We start from the raw sequence: 25,277 nt of genomic DNA, 5'->3' as shown, positions 1-25,277 counted from the left end.
CTTCAACTACATTGAGGAGCAACCTTTCTACAGAGGGCAATCCTTCCATTTCATACTGAGCAGTGAGCTTAAACTCATACTGTGGAGAGTACAATCATCCACATTGATCACAGAACATTCATCCACGCTAAATGATACTTTCAGCAACCTGGGGCAAGGGCATGAAAACAAGAACCACCCTCTCAAAGGAATTTCCAACCACACAAATGATACAGCATCCGTCTACCAGGCATAGGCAACCTTCGGCACTCCAGATGTTTTGGACTACACCTCCCATGATGCTTTGCCAGCATTAAGGTTGTACGAGCATTGTGGGAGATGTAGTCCACAACACCTGGAGTGCCGAAGGTTGCCTACCCTGGTCTAGACACTAGTAGTACTTGAGTCATGTTTTCAATCATGCACATATTTTCATTTTCTTAAAGCTTAGAAGGCTTTAAGGAGTACTGCCTATACTGATATCACACCCAAACAGTCTTTCAGCCTGAAAAGGTGACAATATAACTGACATGTCTAAATGATGGTTATAAACATTACATTGGAGAAAAAATTTATCCCAGACCTACCTGAGTCAGTGCTCTGATCAATCTCAATAATACTAGGTCTTCCAATGTCGTTGGTAAAGATGGCAATTTACTGACACACTGAAGGAGACAGCATAAGGTCTCACCCTGACTCTGCAAGATACACAATAATGACAATAATAATAATAATAATAATGACAGAAGGACAGTGTGACATTTTAAAAGGAAACAAGTGGGAAAAATCACTGAACTGGGAAGAATTAAGCACTGAAAAAGAAAATTTAAGACCAAAAACTGAGCTGTAAAAGTAACATGGAACTCAGGAAATGCAAAATGCATTCAGCTCTGAACGTGTTCATGTTCAAGGTTGTGATGTAACACATTTTATAGAAAGTTATAGTATGAGTAGTTTCTGATTAACATATAATGAGTACAATGAGATTATGATTCTATAGCTACTATTTTAGGTTATATCTCAGAGGGACATGTCCCTTTATTAAACTTCTAAATCATTAAAGAGATTTTTATAACATTGCAGAAGTATTGAACTGTATTGAAGTTAACTGTTCTTGGTAAAATTCCCATGATGACACACAGAAACATTTTTCTTTTTTTTTTTGCACAGTACTTGCAGTTACTGACAACATTTAAAGGGACAATATAGTCACCAGAATAATTACAGCTTAATGTTGTTGTTCTGGTGAGTATAGTCAGTCTATGCAGGCTTTTTGCTGTAAACATAGTGTTTTCAGAGAAATGGCAGTGTTTACATTACAGCCTAGGGACACCTCCAGCGGCCAATCAGATGCTGATTGGAGGTGTTTCCTGGGGCAGTACTGCACACCTCTGCATGGAGATACTTATCTTTCTTCATAGAGATGCATTTGTTCAATGCATCTCTCTGAGGAGATGCTGATTGGCCCGGGCTGTCTTTGGCAGAATTTGAAAATCTCAGCTAATCCAATGCTTTCCTATGGGAAAGGATTTTGTTTAGCTGAGATCATTAATTCTGATTATGTCAGCCAAGGAGGCAGATCAGGTGCAGAGCCAGCAACAGCAGACTGGAATAAAGTAAGATTTTACTATATTTAGGGGAGAGCAGGGAGGGCTAGATTGTGATTTTAGCACTTTAGGGCCAGGAATAAATGTTTGTGTTCCTGACCCTATAGTGTTCCTTTAAGTTCCAAGAAATAATAAAGAAAAAATACTAGTGAGATTTTAAGCTTTTTGTTCTGGTGAATGCATGCTCAGGATTATAATTTTTTCAATACACTTCTGAAGTTTGCTGTTTCTTCATTGCTAGAATGAAGAGCCACCAGTTTGTATATTAATACTTCTTAGTTTTTCCCTGTTTAATTTGCTCCCTGAAAATAAAATACCATTGGGGACTCCATTGTTTGGTGCAGATTCTCACATGTTTTCTATATAAGTATTTTTGTACATATGGAGATGTCTGTCTTACTACTGTTTATGTTTAAAAGAAAAAAAAGTTAAGGTATATAATATAGAGCTTGAACATACTGACAATACTGTATTTAAAATAAGGTGACAACAGATGTAGAAGATCATGAAGGTAGATTTTATTTAGATTTTTTTTTAGATAACGTGTGGTCTCACCCTGCTAAGTCTAGTCAGATTTTCTCTCCAGTCTCCATCACAAAATAGATTTACATCTTCCTGGCATAGCACAGGTTCCTGGGTGGAGGAAAAAGAATGAAAAGTAATATATGTAGATTCATGGCATCGATTTTATATTTTTGGATAAGCTTTGCAAATGATTTCCTATTGTAAAAAAATATTATTTTATACATTGATATATACATTTTTATATATAGAAACATAGAATGTGACGGCAGATAAGAACCATTCGGCCCATCTTGTCTGCCCAATTTTCTAAATACTTTTATTAGTCTTATAGTTAGTATAGCCTTATGCCTATCCCACGCATGCTTAAACTCTTTTACTGTGTTAACCTCTACCACTTCAGCTAGAAGGCTATTCAATGCATCCACTACCCTCTCAGTAAAGTATAACTTCAAGATATTATTTTTAAACCTTTGTCCCTCTAATTTAGGACCATGTCCTCTTGTTGTGGTAGTTTTTCTTCTTTTAAATATAGTCTCCTCCTTTACTGAGTTGATTCCCTTTATGTATTTAAATGTTTCTATCATAGCCCCCCTGTCTCGTCTTTCCTCCAAGCTATACACGTTAAGATCATTTAACCTTTCCTGGTAAGTTTTATCCTGCAATCCATGAACCAGTTTAGTAGCCCTTCTCTGAACTCTCTCTAAATATCCTTTTGGAGATACGATCTCCAGTACTGCGTACAATACTTCAAGTGAGGTCTCACCAGTGTTCTGTACAATGTCATGAGCCCTTCCCTCTTTCTGCTGCTAATACCTCTCCCTATCCAACCAAGCAATATGCTAGCATTTCCTGCTGCTCTATTACATTGTCTGCCTACCTTTAAGTCATCAGAAAGAATCACCTCTAGATCCCTTTCCTCAGATGTTGAGGTTAGGTTTACGTCCAAGATGCATTATCTTGCACTTATCCACATTAAATGTCAGTTGCCACAGCTCTGACCATTTTTCTAGTTTAAGTAAATCAGTTGCCATTTGGCTTATCCCTCCTGGAACATCAACGCTGTTACATATATTAGTATCATCAGCAAAAAGACACACCTCACCATCATGACCTTTTGCAATATCACTAATAAAAATATTAAAGAGAATGGGTCCAAGTACAAATCCTTGAGGTACCCACTGGTGACAAGCCCATGCTTCGAATATACTCCATTGGCTACAACCCTCTGTTGCCTCTCACTCAGTCACTGCCTTACCCATTCAACAATATTGGAATCCAAACTTAAAGATTTTAGATGTTCAAAAATCCTATCCTTTAACATGGTTTCCATTACTTTCCCCACTAACAAAATATGTTTTGATTTTTTTTTAATACATTGAAAACTAATTTTAAAAGCTGATCTACAAATATGAAATAATTTGAAATGCTTAACCAAAAATGTTAAATCGAGGCCTATGTTTGCAATATTTGAATCCAAACATCATCATTTGGATGTCACTAGAAACAAAATCCATATTCCTGATGTAAAGATACATGACTATAACCAGAAACTGATTTTGGCTGACATCCTGTTTCTGCAAAAATGCCTTAGTAAATCCTCATTCCCATTGAAAATGATTGCATGCATGCCAAATATATTATATGAGCAAGGCTCAGCATCACAGTTCTATGGAAGATCTGAAATAGGAAACCAACTTTCAGTTGCTGTAGCCAATCCCAAAGCAGAGTGCAGATGATTTTTGGGTTGTTTTCTGTGTATATCGATCCCCATGCTCCCTGTTCATTCAACAGCCTCTACAGAAAATGAAAACATGTAATGAAAATGACAGAAAACTACGGCAGGTGTCTCATAGCTTGCTTTCTTGATAGCAGGAATCAAAGCGACAATTTGTCTTTAAGGGGTATTATACCATTCATAACTGATTTTTGGATTAAATTTGCCAAAGCTGATTTCCTTTGTTAAACCCACAATACTGCTGAAGCTATCTGTGTCAAAAGTGTTGAATAATTGCACCAATGCCTATTATTTTCACGGGCTTTCCAAATCTCATCCACTTGCATTATAAAATAAAACAAAATCCTTTAAAATCTGATTAAATGAATAACATCGGAATTTCATTTATTGTTCCAAAAAAGGTCAACCATACAATTCATCCCATCTCCACATATACATATTGTGTGTGAATGTAACAAAGTCTCTTACAGATATGTATGTAGTGTGTAAATGTAAGTATAAGAGTGCAGAGATTACCCATTGTGGGGCATATGCTGCCAATAAGAGCCCAGGCTCAGGCAGGGGCCCTTTGGTGCTGGAGCTCTGGGTTTGAAAGTGAGGGGCTCTACTTGAGCTGGCAAAGAGATCAATATACTTATCTGCTCAGCTGTGTGCTAAACTACCGGCAATGCAGCCTCCCTGGAACCCACAAGTTTTGGGAACCCATCGGGCATTTCTAATGAGCTGTAGCCCTTTATCTGAGCATCGGTGTTCAATAAAAAAAAACCTTATCTGTAATTCCCTACCCCCACCACATCCGGTGACGCAACTGCTCCGGAAGTGAGGCCAAATCAGCTGTAGGTTGGCTTATCTGTGGGCCGGCACCCCGCCTTTAGAGGGTATGGCGTTCTTACGGGGCACCTCTGGTGCTGGAATGTTGCGAGTACGCATGTGCCTGCTGGTGGGTATGTTAATATGATGTTAAACTGCTCATGCACAGTATTGGGGTAGGGTTTTCACACGCTGTGAGTATGCATGCGCCTAATTCACTAGAGCATGTGCCCTGTAAGATACGAAACCCCCTCCAGTTTTAATGTTGAAGCTAATCTGTGTATATTTCATACGTGTATATTTCACGTAAGCGGCACAAGAATAGAGGTATAAATTTAAGAACGGTGGTATTTAGGAGGATGGCAACAATAATTTTACAGGTGGCAGGTATTATGACATTAATACAGTTAAGGCTGAGAGATCTATAATATCCACCAGCCAGCATACTGCAAAGTAGCACTAGTGAGAAAAGCACAAAGGAGAAGAACCAATATTGATAGTGCTTCCCAAGGTTAAGGCCAAGATGTCCCAAATATAAATCAATTCCTGAATTCATTTTTAACTAAACTTAGCAATAATATTCCATTGGAAGCATGTCTTTTCCAGAGTTGAGAAAAACTGCCATTTGCTTTATTTAAATGTTCTTTATGATCTAGTATGGCTATTTAGAATGTTCCAAAAAATCTCTTCAAATACTAATGCAGATGTCTAGTTAGAATTTAGAAAGCTATTGATGATGTCAAGAACTAAAAAACATTTGGGGGCATTTTCCCATTCTCTGAAAAGGCTGTGTTTAAATGAAAATGCTTGCAGGGACAGACTGTAGAGACCAGAACAACTACATTAAACTGTAGTTGTTCTGGTGACTATAGTGTCCCTTTAAATTTAAATAGGGAATAATTTGTCTTATTTTTTTTTATCAGTAATTAAAAAAACACTTAATAAGCCATTATTATTTATTTCAGTAGATTACACGTGTACAAATCTGTTTCTGACAAAGTTAACGTTCTATAAAGTTCCATAAACAGTGTCTACCATTTTCGAGGGGACTTGACCCAAGGGCACATATTTATTACTTTTCGACTTGAGTATGTCTGAGTTCATACCTGTGTCTGGATATTTAACTCTCCCCCTTTTGATTATTATATTGATGAATTTGGATTTGTTTGAGAAACGTGAAAACTATAAGATAAGTGTTAATTTATATTCTTAAAATACACTATTTTATGGCAGAGGTGATGACATATCCATAGGAAATTATAGAAACTAAATATAATAAACATATCAATCTCTCTGTAATCAATTATAAGTAGCCACATCCCATTGGTTTTCTGACCTGCATACTTTGAACTCCTTTCTTGGTATCAGGGTCTGGATCCTCCAAACCTGCCAGTGCTTCTGCAATGCACAACACATGTGGGGAGGGCATTATGGCCCCTCTGTTCTCCTGACAAATGTTAAAGAGAAAAAATCACCGGCATTGCAAGGTAGTAAGCAGTCACAGTTACCATAAACAGTAATGTGGATAGATAGGATCTAGTAGTTAAGAAAGCATAATGTCATATGTCACGTGGTGTGTATAGGCTTGGAAGCAAAATGATGGTGCCAAGTTTCAACCATCTTTCCATTTTTAATTTTCATACATAAAAAAATAATTTGGTTGAGCTTTATCTAAAAAGCAAAAACCAGAAAAACAACAACAAAAAACAATGGAACCACACACACATACACACAGTTTTTACAACGTATCTCAACAAACTGATTTGCTCTGGAGCTTGGAATGTTCATTTAATACTAAACATTGAATGCTCTGACTTTCATTCTTTGACTATTGAGCTTACATTTGTGACATTGGTGTTTGAGTTGATTTGTTTGTCTTCTGACAATCTATCCTCTGGTATCAAAGGAGTCTTTGGAACCAGTCCAAGCTGACAAATCCCATTACTTACAATGTCCACCTGAAAGAAAATGTTATGAAAGGTTTATCTAACACAGATTATATGGGGCTAATCAACTTTGCAACCATATGTACAATAGCTATAACAGATAGCAGCTTGAAATAACACTTGGAAATGAATACAGAAAATGAAACACCACTAGATAACATATCTATAGAACTTGACACAACACCATTTACAAATGAAGGACTTCAATGTGTAACGTGCCACTATGAGGCCAGCAGTGGTGGAACTAATGAAGAGAGGGCCCTGGTGCAAGAAAGTTTTTTGGGCCTCTCTCTAGTGCAAGAGTGGCCAAAAGGTAGATCCCTATCTGTCGTACAACTCCAACAATAATTATGCTAGCTGGGGATCTACCATTTGCCCATTCTTGCAGGGTCATATTTGTGTGCAGTTGCTTTTGTATAGGATATATGTGTGTATAGAGGGGTGTATTTGTATGTATAACTGCTATTGTAATGCAGTGGTGCGCTGGTGTGTAGTGTTTGCGTTTGAATACAGGGATCAGTGGCGGCTCTAGACTTGGCGAGGCCTTAGGCGAAACTCATACACGAGGCCCCAACTAACACCATTATTGAAAAAAAAGCAGATTACTTATGTGTGTATAATAAGCTGTAGATATATTGAAGGGAGAGCTTGCAGCACTGGATATAGAGGGCTAGTCTCTGTATACATCGTTGCATTGTCTACCTGAGTGTGCCTGAGAGTGTGTGTCTGTATGTATGTTTCTTTGAGCATGTGTATGTTTGTGTACTGCCTTTGGCCTTTGGCACTGAGTGCGCAGAGTGGTGCTCGTGTGTGCAGAGAGTGGAGCCCGTGTGTTTGGAGGGAGTTAGTGTGCTTGGAGGGAGTGACAGTGTGTATGTAGAGGGGTGACAATGTGTGCGGAGAGTGGTGTCAGTGTGTGCGGAGAGTGGTGACAGAGTGGGAGGGTGACAGAGTGAGAGTGGGAGCGTGACAGAGTGAAAGGGGGGTGACAGATAGAGATGTCGCGAATAGTTCCTGGCGAACATAGCTTCTTCACGGTTTCCACGGATTGCGAAAATATGCGATGTTCGGTCCGCCCCCTATTCGTCATCATTGAGTACATTTTTACCCTGTACCTCACAGTCAGCAGACACATTCCAGCCAATCAGCAGCAGACCCTCCCGCCCAGACCCTCCCACCTCCTGGACAGCATCCATTTTAGATTCATTCGGAAGCTGCATTCTTTTTTTTTTTTTTAGACAGAAGTGTGTTATATTTGAGCATGCTAGGCTGAACGTGCTATGGCTAGTTGCACTGAGGGTATGAGTATGTAGCAGTACATTGTTGTGAAAGATGGCTGTCATGTTTAGAGTGTAGCTTGCACGTTATCAACTGTGTATTTATATCAGCAGCTCCACCACTAGTTATAAATCAAGGGTGAGTCGCCCCATGAGATGAGACTAGTGAATAACATAATACATGAACGGTTAAGGTAAAGGCATGTAAGGAACTACGACAATAAACTCTTTAGGAGGTGAAATAATGACATGTTTAAACACTTGCTACTTTACGATTAGTTAATGTGCAGAGAGCAGTTCATGTGATCAAAGGCATGGTGTGGAGGATCGGCTATACTGGGACATGCTTGGCAGGCTGCTGTTTACTGCTTGTGCTCATCCAATCCCTTCTGGGCGCCAGGTGCAGACCCTGGGAGTCCCTGATACCTGGAACAACAAAGGCAAGTCTCTGGCTGAGTGCCGGGTTCGCGGCTTGAGGTGGTGGAAGCTTGTTTTGTCGGGTGGTCGGATCTGTCCCGGTGGTGCTTCACGTCCGGTGCGGGATTGTGGTGGCTTAAGGTGGAGGCGAGAAATGCAGAGCCTGCTTGACGTGGGGCAGGCTCTACATTTCTGTTTGTGCCTCCGGTCCCGTCTTCGAGGCCTTTTGCGTTGGTGGATTTTAATGGGGACTGCTTCGCTTAGCTGTGGTGGAGCTTGTTGGGGCTGTGGTGGAGCTTGTTGGGGCTTCCTGCTTGTTATTTGCTTCCAAAATTGATTATAGAGTCTGTCCAGCTTAGACTCAATATCCTGCCATGCTTTGCTGGTACCAGGAGGACACGCGGCTGCCGCCATATTGGGAGGCTGTGCTCTGTGCGTCCATTAGCTCCATACAGCCTCTCAGGGGTGGACTGGGATAACCCCCACCGGTCCGAGGGGGTGTAACGGAGCTCCTGCCGGGAAGTAGCTGCTCCTGGGCATCCCAGGATCGGGAGATCGGCCGCCTCTCCCGCCCGGTGAGCACCAGGCCACACTTGCCACGCGGAGGTAAGTAAGACTCTGTTGAGTTGCTGACTGCTATTAAGCATGTCGGGTCGGTCAGGTAGGAGCAACATTGCTGGGTCATCCCCTTCTGGGGTGAAATTCGCTTGTTGATAGCTGCTTAAAGTGAGATATTGAGGGAGCTCACATGAAGTGCGTCTTTCCTCCATGACAGCTAGGCCCCGCCCCCCGGAAGCTGCATTCTTAGTGTGAGGAGGGACAGTGTAGCTGCTGCTGATTTAATAGGGAAATCGATAGCTAGGCTAGTGTATTCAGTGTCCACTACAGTCCTGTAGTGTACAGTAGTGTACATTTAAAAAAAAAATACAGCGGGCTTGTTGTCACCTTTCGGGGACCCTTGGTGTTGTATGTGGCTGGGTGGAGGAAGAGACCTTCAATGACATCAGTGAGGACAAGGAACGGGACATGGCTAGCTTGGTATCCAACCTTGTGCAAATGGGGAGTTTGCAGTTGTGCAAATGGACTGTTTGTAGTTGTTTGCGGTGCGTTAAACGGGGAGTTTGGTCTGTCACTGTGAAGCGGGCGTAACCCTTACACTACCTGATCAATACAACATCATACCTGATGTTTTAAAGCACGTTATTCCAAACAATTTAGGAATGTTAGGTGATTTATGCCCTTTATGGATTAAAACCAGACTCTGCATCAACTATGTAATTTTCCATGGGAGTTTTGCCATGGATCCCCCTCCAGCATGCCACAGTCCAGGTGTTAGTCCCCTTGAAACAACTTTCCCATCACTATTGTGGCCAGAAAGAGTCCCTGTGTGTTTTAAAATTCGCCTGCCTATTGAAGTCTATGGCGGTTCGAACGGAAAATTTTATATTCGCGACATCTCTGGTGACAGAGTGAAAGGGGGGGGGGGGGGTGACCTAGTGTGAGAGAGGATGACCTAGTGTGGGAGGGAGGGTGGCAGAGTGAGAGGGAGAATGACATTGTGTAAGTGGTTGACAGAGTGAGAGGGGGTGGCATAATGTGAGAGGAAGGATGACATAGTGTGAGGGAGGGTGACAGAGTGGGAGGGGGGTGACAGAGGAAGAGGGGGATTACAGAGTGAGAGGAGGGATTACAAAGTGAGAGGGGGTGACATGGTGTGAGGGGGTGACAGGGTGAGGTGACAGAGTAAGGAGGGGTGACAGGGTAAGAGGGGATGACAGAGTAAGAGGCCGGTGACAGGGTGAGAGGGGGTGACAGAGTAAGAGGGGGTGACAGGGGTGTGTCAGTGTTAGTGGGGTGACAGGATGTGAAGGGGGTGACAGTGTTAGGGGGTTGACAGGATGTGAAGGGGGTGACAGTGTTAGGGGGTGACAGGATGTGAAGGGGTGACAGTGGTAGGGGGGTGACAGGGTGAGAGGGGGTGACAAGATGTGAAGGGGGTGACAGTGTTAGGGGGTGACAGGATGTGAAGGGGGTGACAGTGTTGGGGTGACAGGGTGGTGACAGGATGTGAAGGGGTGACAGTGTTAGAGGGTGACAGGATGTGAAGGGGGTAACTGGGTGAGAGGGGGTGACAAGGTGAGAGGGGGTGACAGTGTGAGAGGGGGTGACAGGATGTAAAGGGGGGTTACAGTGTTAGGGGGGTGACAGGATTTGAAGGGGGTGACAGTGTTAGGGGGTGACAGTGTTAGGGGGGTGACAGGATGTGAAAGGGGTGACAGTGTTAGGGGGGTGACAGGATGTAAAGGGGTGACAGTGTTAAGGGGTGGCAGGATGTGAAGGGGTGACAGTGTTGGGGGGTAACAAGATGTGAAGGGTTGTGACAGGATGTGAAGGGGGTGACAGTGTTAGGGGGTGACAGTGGTAGGGGGGTGACCTAGTGTAAGTGGGGTGACAGGGTAAGGGGGGGGGTTGAAATGTACTTTTTTTATTTTTTTGGAGATTCCCTTCCCTGGTGGTCCAGTGGGCTCCCAGTGTCCCTTGTGGTCCGGTGGATTTTCCGGTCTGCAGCTCCGCTGGATGCAGAGCTGCAGACCACATTGGAGATGTCTCGCAATCTTCATTGAGAGCATTGCCGTGGTAACCCGCGGCAACGCTCTGATTGACTGGAGATCACGAGACACTTCAGTCTGCAGCTCTCACCCAGCGCAGCTGCAGACTGAAGGCTGGCTCTCTCTCCAGGCGGACTGACAGGAGGGGCCTCACACCCGGCGGCATAAAGGGCAAGCCGCCGGGCCCCCTCCTGTGTCAGGTCCTTGGTCATAGACCGAGAACCCGACATGTCAGTGTGCCCTCAGGTGATTTAGGCGGCCGCGAGGCCCCTGACAGTGCGAGGCCTTAGGCGGCCGCCTAAATCGCCTAATTAGAGAGTCGCCTCTGACAGGGATGTTTGTATGTAGTGGAGGCTTTTAAATGTGCATGTACATTTGTGTGTAGTATTGGTGTTTGAGTGAAGGGATATTTTTGTATATTATTTTGGAGTTTGTATGTAGGGGTGTGTTTGTATGTAATATTTGTGTTAGATTGCAGGAGTGTGTTTTCATGTTGTGTTGGTGAGTGATTGCTTAGATGTATGCACATACACATATACATGACCATATACATACATACTTACACAGATATACATATGCATTAGTACACAGATAAACACACTGACATATACACAAAAATTCATTTAAACACTGGCACATGCACACACCTTGATGCATGCACGCACTCTGACTTACAGATTCATACTGATATATACACACACATGCACGCTGACACTCGTCAGGGCCGCCATCAGGGCATGACAACCGCAACGGTTGTCATGGGCCCGGCGGTCCTGGGGGACATTCAGTGGGAACATACCGGGAACATACCGGGTCGCAGGGGGCCCTGCGACCCCGGTATGTTCCCACTGGGCCAGCCTCTTCTCCTGGGGGGCCCAGCAGCCGGTCACCTCAGGGCCCCCCAGAGGAAATTGGAGGGGGGGAGAGGAAGGAAATTGGAGGGGGGAGAAGGAAGGAAATTGGAGGGGGGAGACGGAAGGAAATTGGAGGGGGAGAAGGAAGGAAATTGGAGGGGGGGAGAAGGAAGGAAATTGGAGGGGGGAGAAGGAAGGAAATTGGAGGGGGGAGAAGGAAGGAAATTGGAGGGGGAGAAGGCAATGAGAGGGAGGGGGAGAAGGCAATGAGAGGGAGGGGGAGAAGAAGGAAATGAGAGGGAGGGGGAGAAGAAGGAAATGAGAGGGAGGGGGAGAAGAAGGAAATGAGAGGGAGGGGGAGATTAAGGAAATGAGAGGGAGGGGGAGAAGAAGGAAATGAGAGGGAGGGGGAGAAGAAGGAAATGAGAGGGAGGGGGAGAAGAAGGAAATGAGAGAGAGGGGGAGAAGAAGGAAATGAGAGGGAGGGGGAGAAGAAGGAAATGAGAGGGAGGGGGAGAAGAAGGAAATGAGAGGGAGGGGGAGAAGAAGGAAATTGACGGGGGTAGGGGGAGAGATTGACATCCATCACACACACACAATGCACCCCTTGCACACAGAAAAACACACAATGCATTACACACAGACACACATACACAAGCAATGCACCCCTTACACACAGCAACACACAATGCACCCCTTCCACACACTCAGTGCATCCCTTACAGACACACACACTGCATCCCATACATACACAAACTCACCTTGCAGCCCTTACACATACAAACACAGATTCACACAATGCATTCCTTACACACATCAGGAACCCCCCCCCCCCCCCCCCCACACACACACACCTGTGAACAAACTCATTGGTGGAACATGAAGGTGGACCCTGGGACCCAGACCTTGAGCTGTGTAAAGGGCCCTCAAAAAATGGAGCTGCTTCTCGTTCTCCCAGAACATTGATTTTTGTGACCACAGTTACAAACCGCCTCCAGAGAGCCTGTTCTACACCAGACCAGTGGAGCCAGACGGCAACTGAAGCCCATCATCATCCTCATCTGGTTGTAAGTAGGCAATCTAGTATATTATTCGTGGCACTAATCTTTAATTTACCTCACATTAAAGGGACACTATAGTCCCCAGAACCACTGCAGCTTAATGTAGTGGTTCTGGTGTCTATAGCCTGTCCCTGCAGGCCTTTTATTGTAAACACGGCGGCACTGCAGCACTTTGTTAGTTAACATGGCAGATCATATGGGTGGGGCACTGTGATGTCACATGGGGGGGCGGCAAACTTTACTTTTGCCTAGGGCGGCAAAAATCCTTGCACCGGCCCTGCAGACACTGCATCCCTGGTGGCGGACTCAGGGGGGGGGGAGGGGGACTCGGGTGCAGGCGCCGGGGGGCCCAGACCTTGAGCTGTGTCAGGGGCCCCAAAATTTCTGATGGCAGCCCTGACACTCGTACACATATACGCATACTCAGATGCACACACACAGACAGTAATGAAAAAGTGCAATACCTATTTTTTATATGTTGGGCAAGTAAAGGTAACTTTAATTAAGGGTAAATTGAAAAGATAATTGTGATATTCTTTACAGAATTTCAATGTAAAAAAAAATATGTAAATTGAAACACTTTTCTATGAAGGATTTTATGACTTAAATTAGTTTTTCGATTTATTATAAATAACTATTTAATGAAAAAAAAATTATCTACAATTTTTTTTACTTATTGTCCCCCCCACCTTTTTTTTTTTTTTTCTTTTTTTACAAGGAACCTAACCCCTTCTCTCTGAATCACGTTTATACATTGGCTAAATTAAATTTTTAATTACAATCTCCCTGTCACAGGCACACTATGACACACACATATATACACACAGATATACACCCTGACACTCAGATACATACACACACCTGGATACAGATACACACACACACACACACACGCACAATCAAACATTCATAAAAGTAAATAAACATAAATAAACAAGGATAAACAATTCTCAAAATATGACACTGTCAAACAACGTCCAGTCGTGACATTTATATATGAAGAGTGTGACAGGGAAAGCCATCCCCAAGATCCCTTGGTTTAACTCTATTGGCTGAAAAAAGTTAATAATCATAAACTTTTTAAAAATTAAATTTCAACTGAATTTGATGGCAACTGAAAATTCAAGCAGCCGAACTTGATGAACTGGTCGACTATTAAAAATAAAATAGCAGAAAAACGTGAATCAGAACCCTGTTAGTCATTAAAATGTTTTTACTTAAATGTTAGTGCGGTCAATATGATCCCCATATTAGTATAAGGAAAGTTTAATACCTTCTTCTGTAGTTTATTAATAACCCACACCTTCTAGGTATGCTGGGAGGAACACTAGGTTCACCTTTTATTATTCTATTAGATCCCATGTGCCACTGATAGATGTACCTCCCCCCCAGGACTAAAATGGTTGTAAAGTATATGTGCGAGACTACATGATGTAATGTTTGTTCTTTCCTCCTTTCATTCTTTTATTATTTCTTCAGGTATCGTAACAAATGTTTGGGCTGCAGGCCATTCCTTTATAAAACGGGCCATGCAAACAGCAGGAGCAAGAATATATGGACTGAATTTGGATTTTAATCATCATGACGTGGCAATATATTTGAAAGGTTTAGGTGGTGGACGACTTCATCAGTTAATGGAGCTCATATTAGGGTGCGCATCAACTTGGCCTGCTCCAGATATTTTATAATTCATAGAGGGGGTTATGATATAGGTGTGGTTAAAGCCGTCAGTTATTATATACTGTTCAAAGGTTTGTTTGGAATGGAGAAAGTTATTCAATTACACCATTCTAGTTTAGTGAGAGATGGTCCAGCGCTGGCGATGGTTAGTAAACCAACGATTAAAGGCACTGGAGGGAGTGCGTAGAAAGTTGAAGTTATCAATGTCAAGATTTGTCATGGCTGGCGCGTTTTCGTATAGGCATTTAGGATTGGATCAGAAAGAACGGGCCTGCTTAGTAAGGACCAGGTTCATTTGGCATATATCGGTCTGGACTTTTTCATCTGGATTTGCGAAACATGATAGAAAGGGCTTTGGCAGTGGGGGGGGGGGCTCATCTGGGGTAGTTCTACCTCAGCTGAGGCGGTGGGGCAAAGTCATCCTCAGGTTCAAGTTCTGAGGAAGGATATGTGTTAAATGGTTGTATATAAAAGGCAGTCAGGTTAGCTATGACTGACTGGCAATTAAGTGATGGTGAAAGTTAAAAGTTTTGGAAGTAAAGTGAAACATTTATGTGAATATGTTACCGTTATCAAGTTATGGTGGTATGCCCCTTTTAAGCTTTAAATAAACACCACGGTCAAGCCCACTGAAACATAAATAAACTGTGTCTGTGTTTATTGTGTGGTCTAAGTCACTTATGCGAAATATTTCCTACCATACATAATAAAATGTGTACAAGAAAATACATTTCAGTAAATGTAACTGAAATACAGTAATAGACTTATCAGTAATAGCGAAAAATAAACACTAATTGTGACTGGCAATACTTTTGGTTAATTTGTAGCAGTTATAAGACAATTGGTTATCTCTCTAACAGGTGTAAAATGATTTTGATTGAGGCCAAAATAATCAAAATAATGGTTAGAGTTAGACCTAGTAGTTTGATAAAAAAAAATAAAATAAAAAAATAACAACAAACAGCTAAATTCAAAAGTGAGTTAAAATGCAGCAGGTAAACTAGTTTACATTGGGTTAGAAAAGTTAAATGTTAATTCAATATACGGCATATTCATGCGACCTGGGTAGTGCTGGGGCAGATGGACACTTTAGTGTTAGGAATACATGTTAGGAATACAGTGTTTCTTTATTGAATGGCCATTCAAAGGCAAATTTCAATTTACTCAAATGTGTTATTATGTAGTATTGTTTGCTGATACATTTTGGGAACATAATGTCAACATTCCACACCAAGTAAATTTATAAAACCAATATTAAATATATAAACAAAAGAAGTATAGATGGCAGAATTTATTTGCCACAGTTTCAGTGAATAGTGCCCATGAAATTAGACTTTTTGCTGAGTCTAATTATGCTAATGCAGGGACCATTATGTATTGTATAGTTTCTGTGTTATAGTTTCTGTGTGCCTGATTTCTTACCTGTGTGTCTCCAGTGAGCAGTAGTTGCAGGATTCCGGTCTCACAGGTGAGCTGACTCTGCAAGAGGCCTCTTCTCCTCTTCACTTTTTCACCGTGTTCAGTAGTGTCTTCACTCACACTGCTTGGTCGAGGCTCACCTTTTCTGTGGCGTTCATTTGCTGCTTTTGCAATGGTATGAAGGAGTAGCCTGTTTGCATTTTCCCTCTCCAGCTCTACCCAGGGTCCTCCACGTGCCCTACTACCCCTGGCTAACTGTGCCAGCCTTCGACAAAGTATGGCCACAGGTTTGGGAAGGTACCGCAAACTACGGGCTTCCTGCCCATGGAGGAGATGACGCTGGCTTATTAGGTAATCAGATAATGTGAAGGGTGAAGATGATGGATGGGTGCTGGGAAAGACTGCCCACTGTGAATTTAGGAATAGGGCAAAATCACACACCAAAGAAACCTGTGCCCCTGTCTGGATGGAGCCAGGACGTCGAAGACGAACAAAGCGGATGACATCTGCAGCACTAGCACGACATGCGAAGACCAAATAACATGCGATAAGGACCCCTGAGAGAGAGAGGGGGAAACTCCATCACTACCAGAGACACCGGAAATCATGGATTCCTAAGAGAGAGAGTGGGAAGGAAACCCTGTCACTAGAAGAAAGACAGAGAAAAATAACAATTATCTTAACTGGCAACTTATACACATATATCCCATTTTGTCTTTGTTGTAAAACACAATTCTCATGATCTATACAACTATTTGCATAGATATTTGTGTAATCTCCCACAAAGTAAAGTATTTTATTTTTGTCCACCAGGATAAGTTAGATGTAATTTTAGAACAAAGTAGGGCCAGTTGAGTGCTCTCATCCAATGACTGCATTCGTGCATTTTCCATACTTTGCTTTAATGACTTCTGGTTTCTGCTCCTGGAAAAAAACGCAGATGCAGCAAAGGTCCCAGGTGGGTCTCAGGTAACCTGTAAAATTTTGCTAAAATGGTCTGACATCTGACTGAGCGATGGTGCCAGAGCAGTTCTGGCACCACAATCACCACAATCACTACAGTGGACTTAAATGGTTATGGTACTTGTAGTGACCTTTAAAACTTATTTAGAAATTTCCATCATTAATATGATTACCTGTGCGGCCAAGTCCTGCATGACAGTGTACTGCAACCTTTCCTTCCCGTAGAGCAAATGCTATAACCTTCACTGCATCCAGGATTCGTGGGACAGGGACGACTCCAAAATCAGGCAGACTGAAGTTGTAGAAAGAAACTGAAAAATACAGAATGATAACTGGTGAAAACATCTGCCACTTCCAGACTCTGCTCATTGTGACACTGGATTCCCACATCTTCCAAAATTCTAAATCCTGCCCTCAATCTATGAAACCTTATACTATGAATAGATTGTATTCACCATGTTATCTCTTTTTTTTATCAAAGGGAGGGCAAAAATCAGAGTACAAGAGAATACTGAGAACAGAAAACAACTCAAGTATATTGCCCTTTGGTGGGTCCCCACTCAGACAATTGTTTCCGCCTTGTTAAGGTTTGTCAATAGTGATGTCCCGAACGGTTCGCTGGCGAATAGTTCTGGCGAACATAGCTTGTTCGCGTTCGCCACGGACGGCGAACATATGCAATGTTCGGTCCGCCCCCTATTTGTCATCATTGAGTAAACTTTGACCCTGTACCTCACAGTCAGCAGACACATTCCAGCCAATCAGCAGCAGACCTTCCCTCCCAGACCCTCCCACCTCCTAGACAGCATACAATTTAGATTAATTCTGAAGCTGCATTCTTTTTTTTCTCTTTTTTTTTGTGTTTGTGTTTATTATACATTATCCTCCATAGCCAGTAACCTGTGTTTATTATACATTATCCCTCCCATAGCCAGTAACCTGTGTTTATTATACATTATCCCCCCATAGCCAGTAACCTGTGTTTATTATACATTATCCTCCCATAGCCAGTAACCTGTGTTTATTATACAGTATTCCCCATAGCCAGTAACCTGTGTTTATTATACATTATCCTCCCATAGCCAGTAACCTGTGTTTATTATACATTATCCTTCCCATAGCCAGTAACCTGTGTTTATTATACATTATCCTCCCATAGCCAGTAACCTGTGTTTATTATACATTATCCTCCCATAGCCAGTAACCTGTGTTTATTATACATTATCCCCCCATAGCCAGTAACCTGTGCTTATTATACATTATCTCCCCCATAGCCAGTAACCTGTGTTTATTATACATTATCCCCCACAACCAGTAACCTGTGTTTATTATACATTATCTCCCCACAACCAGTAACCTGTGTTTATTATACATTATCCCCCCATAGCCAGTAACCTGTGTTTATTATACATTATCCTCCCCATAACCAGTAACCTGTGTTTATTATACATTATCCTCCCCATAGCCAGTAACCTGTGTTTATTATACATTATCCTCCCATAGCCAGTAACCTGTGTTTATTATACATTATACTCCCATAGCCAGTAACCTGTGTTTATTATACATTATCCTCCCATAGCCAGTAACCTGTGTTTATTATACATTATCCCCCATAGCCAGTAACCTGTGCTTATTATACATTATCTCCCCCATAGCCAGTAACCTGTGTTTATTATACATTATCCCCCCACAACCAGTAACCTGTGTTTATTATACATTATCCCCCCACAACCAGTAACCTGTGTTTATTATACATTATACCCACATAGCCAGTAACCTGTGTTTATTATACATTATCCTCCCCATAGCCAGTAAGCTGTGTTTATTATACATTATCCCCTCATAGCCAGTAACCTGTGTTTATTATACATTATACTCCCATAGCCAGTAACCTGTGTTTATTATACATTATCCCTCCATAGCCAGTAACCTGTGTTTATTATACATTATCCCCCCATAGCCAGTAACCTGTGTTTATTATACATTATCCCCCCATAGCCAGTAACCTGTGTTTATTATACATTATCCCTCCCATAGCCAGTAACCTGTGTATATTATACATTATCCCCCCATAGCCAGTAACCTGTGTTTATTATACATTATCCCCCCATAGCAAGTCACCTGTGTTTATTATACATTACCCCCCATAGCCAGTAACCTGTGTTTATTATACATTATCCCTCCCATAGCCAGTAACCTGTGCTTATTATACATTATCTCCCCCATAGCCAGTAACCTGTGTTTATTATACATTATCCCCCCACAACCAGTAACCTGTGTTTATTATACATTATCCCCCCACAACCAGTAACCTGTGTTTATTATACATTATACCCACATAGCCAGTAACCTGTGTTTATTATACATTATCCTCCCCATAGCCAGTAAGCTGTGTTTATTATACATTATCCCCTCATAGCCAGTAACCTGTGTTTATTATACATTATACTCCCATAGCCAGTAACCTGTGTTTATTATACATTATCCCTCCATAGCCAGTAACCTGTGTTTATTATACATTATCCCCCCGTAGCCAGTAACCTGTGTTTATTATACATTATTCCCCCATAGCCAGTAACCTGTGTTTATTATACATTATCCCTCCCATAGCCAGTAACCTGTGTTTATTATACATTATCCCTCCCATAGCCAGTAACCTGTGTATATTATACATTATCCCCCCATAGCCAGTAACCTGTGTTTATTATACATTATCCCCCATAGCAAGTCACCTGTGTTTATTATACATTACCCCCCATAGCCAGTAACCTGTGTTTATTATACATTATCCCTCCCATAGCCAGTAACCTGTGTTTATTATACATTATCCCTCCCATAGCCAGTAACCTGTGTTTATTATACATTATCCCCCATAGCCAATAACCTGTGTTTATTATACATTATCCCTCCATAGCCAGTAACCTGTGTTTATTATACATTATCCCCCCGTAGCCAGTAACCTGTGTTTATTATACATTATCCCCCCATAGCCAGTAACCTGTGTTTATTATACATTATACCCACATAGCCAGTAACCTGTGTTTATTATACATTATCCTCCCCATAGCCAGTAACCTGTGTTTATTATACATTATCCCCTCATAGCCAGTAACCTGTATTTATTATACATTATACTCCCATAGCCAGTAACCTGTGTTTATTATACATTATCCCTCCATAGCCAGTAACCTGTGTTTATTATACATTATCCCCCCGTAGCCAGTAACCTGTGTTTATTATACATTATTCCCCCCATAGCCAGTAACCTGTGTTTATTATACATTATCCCTCCCATAGCCAGTAACCTGTGTTTATTATACATTATCCCTCCCATAGCCAGTAACATGTGTTTATTATACATTATCCTCCCCATAGCCAGTAACCTGTGTTTATTATACATTATCCCCCCATAGCCAGTAACCTGTGTTTATTATACATTATCCCTCCATAGCCAGTAACCTGTGTTTATTATACATTATCCCCCCATAGCCAATAACCTGTGTTTATTATGCATGATCCCCCCCATAGCCAGTAACCTGTGTTTATTATAAATTATCCCTCCCATAGCCAGTAACCTGTGTTTATTATACATTATCCCTCCCATAGCCAGTAACCTGTGTATATTATACATTATCCCCCCATAGCCAGTAACCTGTGTTTATTATACATTATCCCTCCCATAGCCAGTAACCTGTGTTTATTATACATTATCCCTCCCATAGCCAGTAACCTGTGTTTATTATACATTATCCCTCCCATAGCCAGTAACATGTGTTTATTATACATTATCCTCCCCATAGCCAGTAACCTGTGTTTATTATACATTATCCCCCCATAGCCAGTAACCTGTGTTTATTATACATTATCCCTCCATAGCCAGTAACCTGTGTTTATTATACATTATCCCCCCATAGCCAATAACCTGTGTTTATTATGCATGATCCCCCCCATAGCCAGTAACCTGTGTTTATTATAAATTATCCCTCCCATAGCCAGTAACCTGTGTTTATTATACATTATCCCTCCCATAGCCAGTAACCTGTGTATATTATACATTATCCCCCCATAGCCAGTAACCTGTGTTTATTATACATTATCCCTCCCATAGCCAGTAACCTGTGTTTATTATACATTATCCTCCCATAGCCAGTAACCTGTGCTTTTTATACATTATACCTCCCATAGCCAGTAACCTGTGTTTATTATACAGTATCCCCCCCCATAGCCAGTAACCTGTGTTTATTATACATTATCCTCCCATAGCCAGTAACCTGTGTTTATTATACATTATCCCCCATAGCCAGTAACCTGTGCTTATTATACATTATCCTCCCATAGCCAGTAACCTGTGTTTATTATACATTATCCATGCCATAGCCAGTAACCTGTGTTTATTATACATTATCCTCCCATAGCCAGTAACCTGTGTTTATTATACATTATCCCCCATAGCAAGTCACCTGTGTTTATTATACATTACCCCCCATAGCCAGTAACCTGTGTTTATTATACATTATCCCTCCCATAGCCAGTAACCTGTGTTTATTATACATTATCCCTCCCATAGCCAGTAACCTGTGTTTATTATACATTATCCCCCATAGCCAATAACCTGTGTTTATTATACATTATCCCTCCATAGCCAGTAACCTGTGTTTATTATACATTATCCCCCCGTAGCCAGTAACCTGTGTTTATTATACATTATCCCCCCATAGCCAGTAACCTGTGTTTATTATACATTATACCCACATAGCCAGTAACCTGTGTTTATTATACATTATCCTCCCCATAGCCAGTAACCTGTGTTTATTATACATTATCCCCTCATAGCCAGTAACCTGTATTTATTATACATTATACTCCCATAGCCAGTAACCTGTGTTTATTATACATTATCCCTCCATAGCCAGTAACCTGTGTTTATTATACATTATCCCCCCGTAGCCAGTAACCTGTGTTTATTATACATTATTCCCCCCATAGCCAGTAACCTGTGTTTATTATACATTATCCCTCCCATAGCCAGTAACCTGTGTTTATTATACATTATCCCTCCCATAGCCAGTAACATGTGTTTATTATACATTATCCTCCCCATAGCCAGTAACCTGTGTTTATTATACATTATCCCCCCATAGCCAGTAACCTGTGTTTATTATACATTATCCCTCCATAGCCAGTAACCTGTGTTTATTATACATTATCCCCCCATAGCCAATAACCTGTGTTTATTATGCATGATCCCCCCCATAGCCAGTAACCTGTGTTTATTATAAATTATCCCTCCCATAGCCAGTAACCTGTGTTTATTATACATTATCCCTCCCATAGCCAGTAACCTGTGTATATTATACATTATCCCCCCATAGCCAGTAACCTGTGTTTATTATACATTATCCCTCCCATAGCCAGTAACCTGTGTTTATTATACATTATCCCTCCCATAGCCAGTAACCTGTGTTTATTATACATTATCCCTCCCATAGCCAGTAACATGTGTTTATTATACATTATCCTCCCCATAGCCAGTAACCTGTGTTTATTATACATTATCCCCCCATAGCCAGTAACCTGTGTTTATTATACATTATCCCTCCATAGCCAGTAACCTGTGTTTATTATACATTATCCCCCCATAGCCAATAACCTGTGTTTATTATGCATGATCCCCCCCATAGCCAGTAACCTGTGTTTATTATAAATTATCCCTCCCATAGCCAGTAACCTGTGTTTATTATACATTATCCCTCCCATAGCCAGTAACCTGTGTATATTATACATTATCCCCCCATAGCCAGTAACCTGTGTTTATTATACATTATCCCTCCCATAGCCAGTAACCTGTGTTTATTATACATTATCCTCCCATAGCCAGTAACCTGTGCTTTTTATACATTATACCTCCCATAGCCAGTAACCTGTGTTTATTATACAGTATCCCCCCCCATAGCCAGTAACCTGTGTTTATTATACATTATCCTCCCATAGCCAGTAACCTGTGTTTATTATACATTATCCCCCATAGCCAGTAACCTGTGCTTATTATACATTATCCTCCCATAGCCAGTAACCTGTGTTTATTATACATTATCCATGCCATAGCCAGTAACCTGTGTTTATTATACATTATCCTCCCATAGCCAGTAACCTGTGTTTATTATACATTATCCCCCATAGCCAGTAACCTGTGCTTATTATACATTATCCTCCCATAGCCAGTAACCTGTGTTTATTATACATTATCCATGCCATAGCCAGTAACCTGTGTTTATTATACATTATCCCCCATAGTCATTTATCGTTGGACCTAGGCAGCATGATGTCTTAGGCCGGCCCAGAGAGTGAGTGAGTGAGTGAGTGAGTAAATAATATAATATATATGTTCAGAAACATATTAGTAATATATGTAAATCGGGTTCATGCAAAGAGGGTGAAAAGGTATTAAAGAAAAACACACTTATTGCATCATATTTACAAAACCAAACTTTTAAAAGCTTTCCTTATTTATTTCTCGGGATGAGGAATATATCGGTTATAGACTGAGGATTTCCATCTGCCCAATCTTTTAATAATATGCACTGGAGTGTCAGTGTTGAAGGAGACCGAAGCTGCCCCTATTCTAAATGAAAGACCCGAGACATCTTAGGAGTAGTGTTCTGATGTAGAAGATGAATTTAGCCGTAGTCAGAGGGATTCAGTGAGAGTAGTGGTGAAATGTGTGTGGCATGACTGAGTGTGGGTAAGTAAGAGTCAAGTATTTTAACTGGGAGCTAGTTCTAGGTGGGATATTGAGCCGCGCGTGGCTGGATCACTCCTGCCTCCACACGAGCCGCATGCGACTTGATCTCCTCTTCTGACTTAGGCACGTGCACTGACCACAGTGATCGGTCACGTGGCCCGCCTGGCACTAGGAGCACGGCTCGAGTCACGAGCTCGCTCTTAAAGGGGCAGTGGGAGCCAAAAGTTAATTCAGGCTCCCATTGGCCCACGTCATTCCAGCACCACCACACACGAACGTTTTGGGGGCGTAGGCATGATGTGGGCCAATCAAATGTTAAAGGATATATAAACTTCCCTAGCCCTATCCACTTTGTCCTATCGTGGTTTCTGTGTCAGTACCCTTTAGTGCGTTCCTTGATCTATCTTGTTTATTTTGGTATTGACCATGGCTTTGTTCTTGACTCTGAATTTATCTTTAACCCTTTCCTGTCTTGTTTGCCCGTGTGACTGATTACCATCTACCTGACCGCTATTAAGCATGTCGGGTCGGTCAGGTAGGAGCAACATTGCTGGGTCATCCCCTTCTGGGGTGAAATTCGTTTGTTGATAGCTGCTTAAAGTGAGATATTGAGGGAGCTCACACGAAGTGCGTCTTTCCTCCATGACAGCTAGGCCCCGCCCCCCGGAAGCTGCATTCTTAGTGAGAGGAGGGACAGTGTAGCTGCTGCTGATTTAATAGGGAAATCGATAGCTAGGCTAGTGTATTCAGTGTCCACTACAGTCCTGAAGGACTCATCTGATCCCTGCTGTAAGGACAGCACCCCAAAAAGCCCTTTTTAGGGCTAGAACATCAGACTGCTTTTTTTTTTTCTGTGTAATCTAATTGCAGTTGCCTGCCTGCCAGCGTGTGTGTCAGGCTCACAGCCTATACCTTGCCCACTTGCCCAGTGCCACCACTCATATCTGGTGTCACAATAGCTTGCATTTAAAAAAAAAAAAAAAACTTTTTTGACTGTAATATAATAGCAGTCAGTTTCCTTCACACGTGTGCGTTTCAGGGCCTGTCAGGGCACAGTGTCACACCAGTGCAACTCATATCTGGTGTAACAGTAGTGTACATTTAAAAAAAAATAGAAATTTGACTGTGAAATAATAGCAGTCAGTTTCTTTCACACGTGTGCGTTTCAGGGCCTGCCAGGGCACAGTGTCACACCAGTGCAACTCATATCTGGTGTAACAGTAGTGTACATTTAAAAAAAAAAATACAGGGGGCTTGTTGTCACCTTTCAGGGACCCTTGGTGTTGTATGTGGCTGGGTGGAGGAAGAGACCTTCAATGACATCAGTGAGGACAAGTAACGGGACATGGCTAGCTTGGTATCCAACTATGTGCAAATGGGGAGTTTACAGTTGTGCGAATGGACTGTTTGCGGTTGTTTGCGGTGCGTTAAACGGGGAGTTTGGTCTGTCACTGTGAAGCGGGCGTAACCCTTACACTACCTGATCGATACAACATCATACCTGCACGTTATTCCAAACAATTTAGGAATGTTAGGTGATTTATGCCCTTCATGGATTAAAACCAGACTCTGCATCAACTATGTAATTTTCCATGGGAGTTTTGCCATGGACCCCCTCCGGCATGCCCCAGTCCAGGTGTTAGTCCCCTTGAA

The 25,277-nt window shown here is 41.9% G+C and overlaps 1 protein-coding gene across 1 annotated transcript in view; it reads right to left on the bottom strand.

Annotated features, from left to right (window-relative positions):
* The window catches only part of LOC134602908 (protein tyrosine phosphatase domain-containing protein 1-like), a 40,625-nt gene that overhangs the window by 1,288 nt on the left and 14,060 nt on the right, over positions 1-25,277 (bottom strand). Inside the window, exons 5-11 of the mRNA XM_063448372.1 lie at positions 17,056-17,193; positions 15,923-16,476; positions 6,498-6,614; positions 5,993-6,103; positions 3,807-3,905; positions 2,142-2,219; positions 567-677 (exon numbers count right to left, since the gene is read on the bottom strand). Of these exons, the coding sequence (XP_063304442.1) occupies positions 567-677; positions 2,142-2,219; positions 3,807-3,905; positions 5,993-6,103; positions 6,498-6,614; positions 15,923-16,476; positions 17,056-17,193 (1,208 nt within the window). The remainder of the gene's footprint in view (positions 1-566; positions 678-2,141; positions 2,220-3,806; positions 3,906-5,992; positions 6,104-6,497; positions 6,615-15,922; positions 16,477-17,055; positions 17,194-25,277) is intronic.

This window comes from Pelobates fuscus, chromosome 3 (assembly GCF_036172605.1).
Source record: "Pelobates fuscus isolate aPelFus1 chromosome 3, aPelFus1.pri, whole genome shotgun sequence".
NCBI classification, from domain to species: domain Eukaryota; kingdom Metazoa; phylum Chordata; class Amphibia; order Anura; family Pelobatidae; genus Pelobates; species Pelobates fuscus.
The sequence above is the reverse complement of the archived record's forward strand: the minus strand, read 5'-3'. Positions and strand labels throughout refer to the sequence as shown.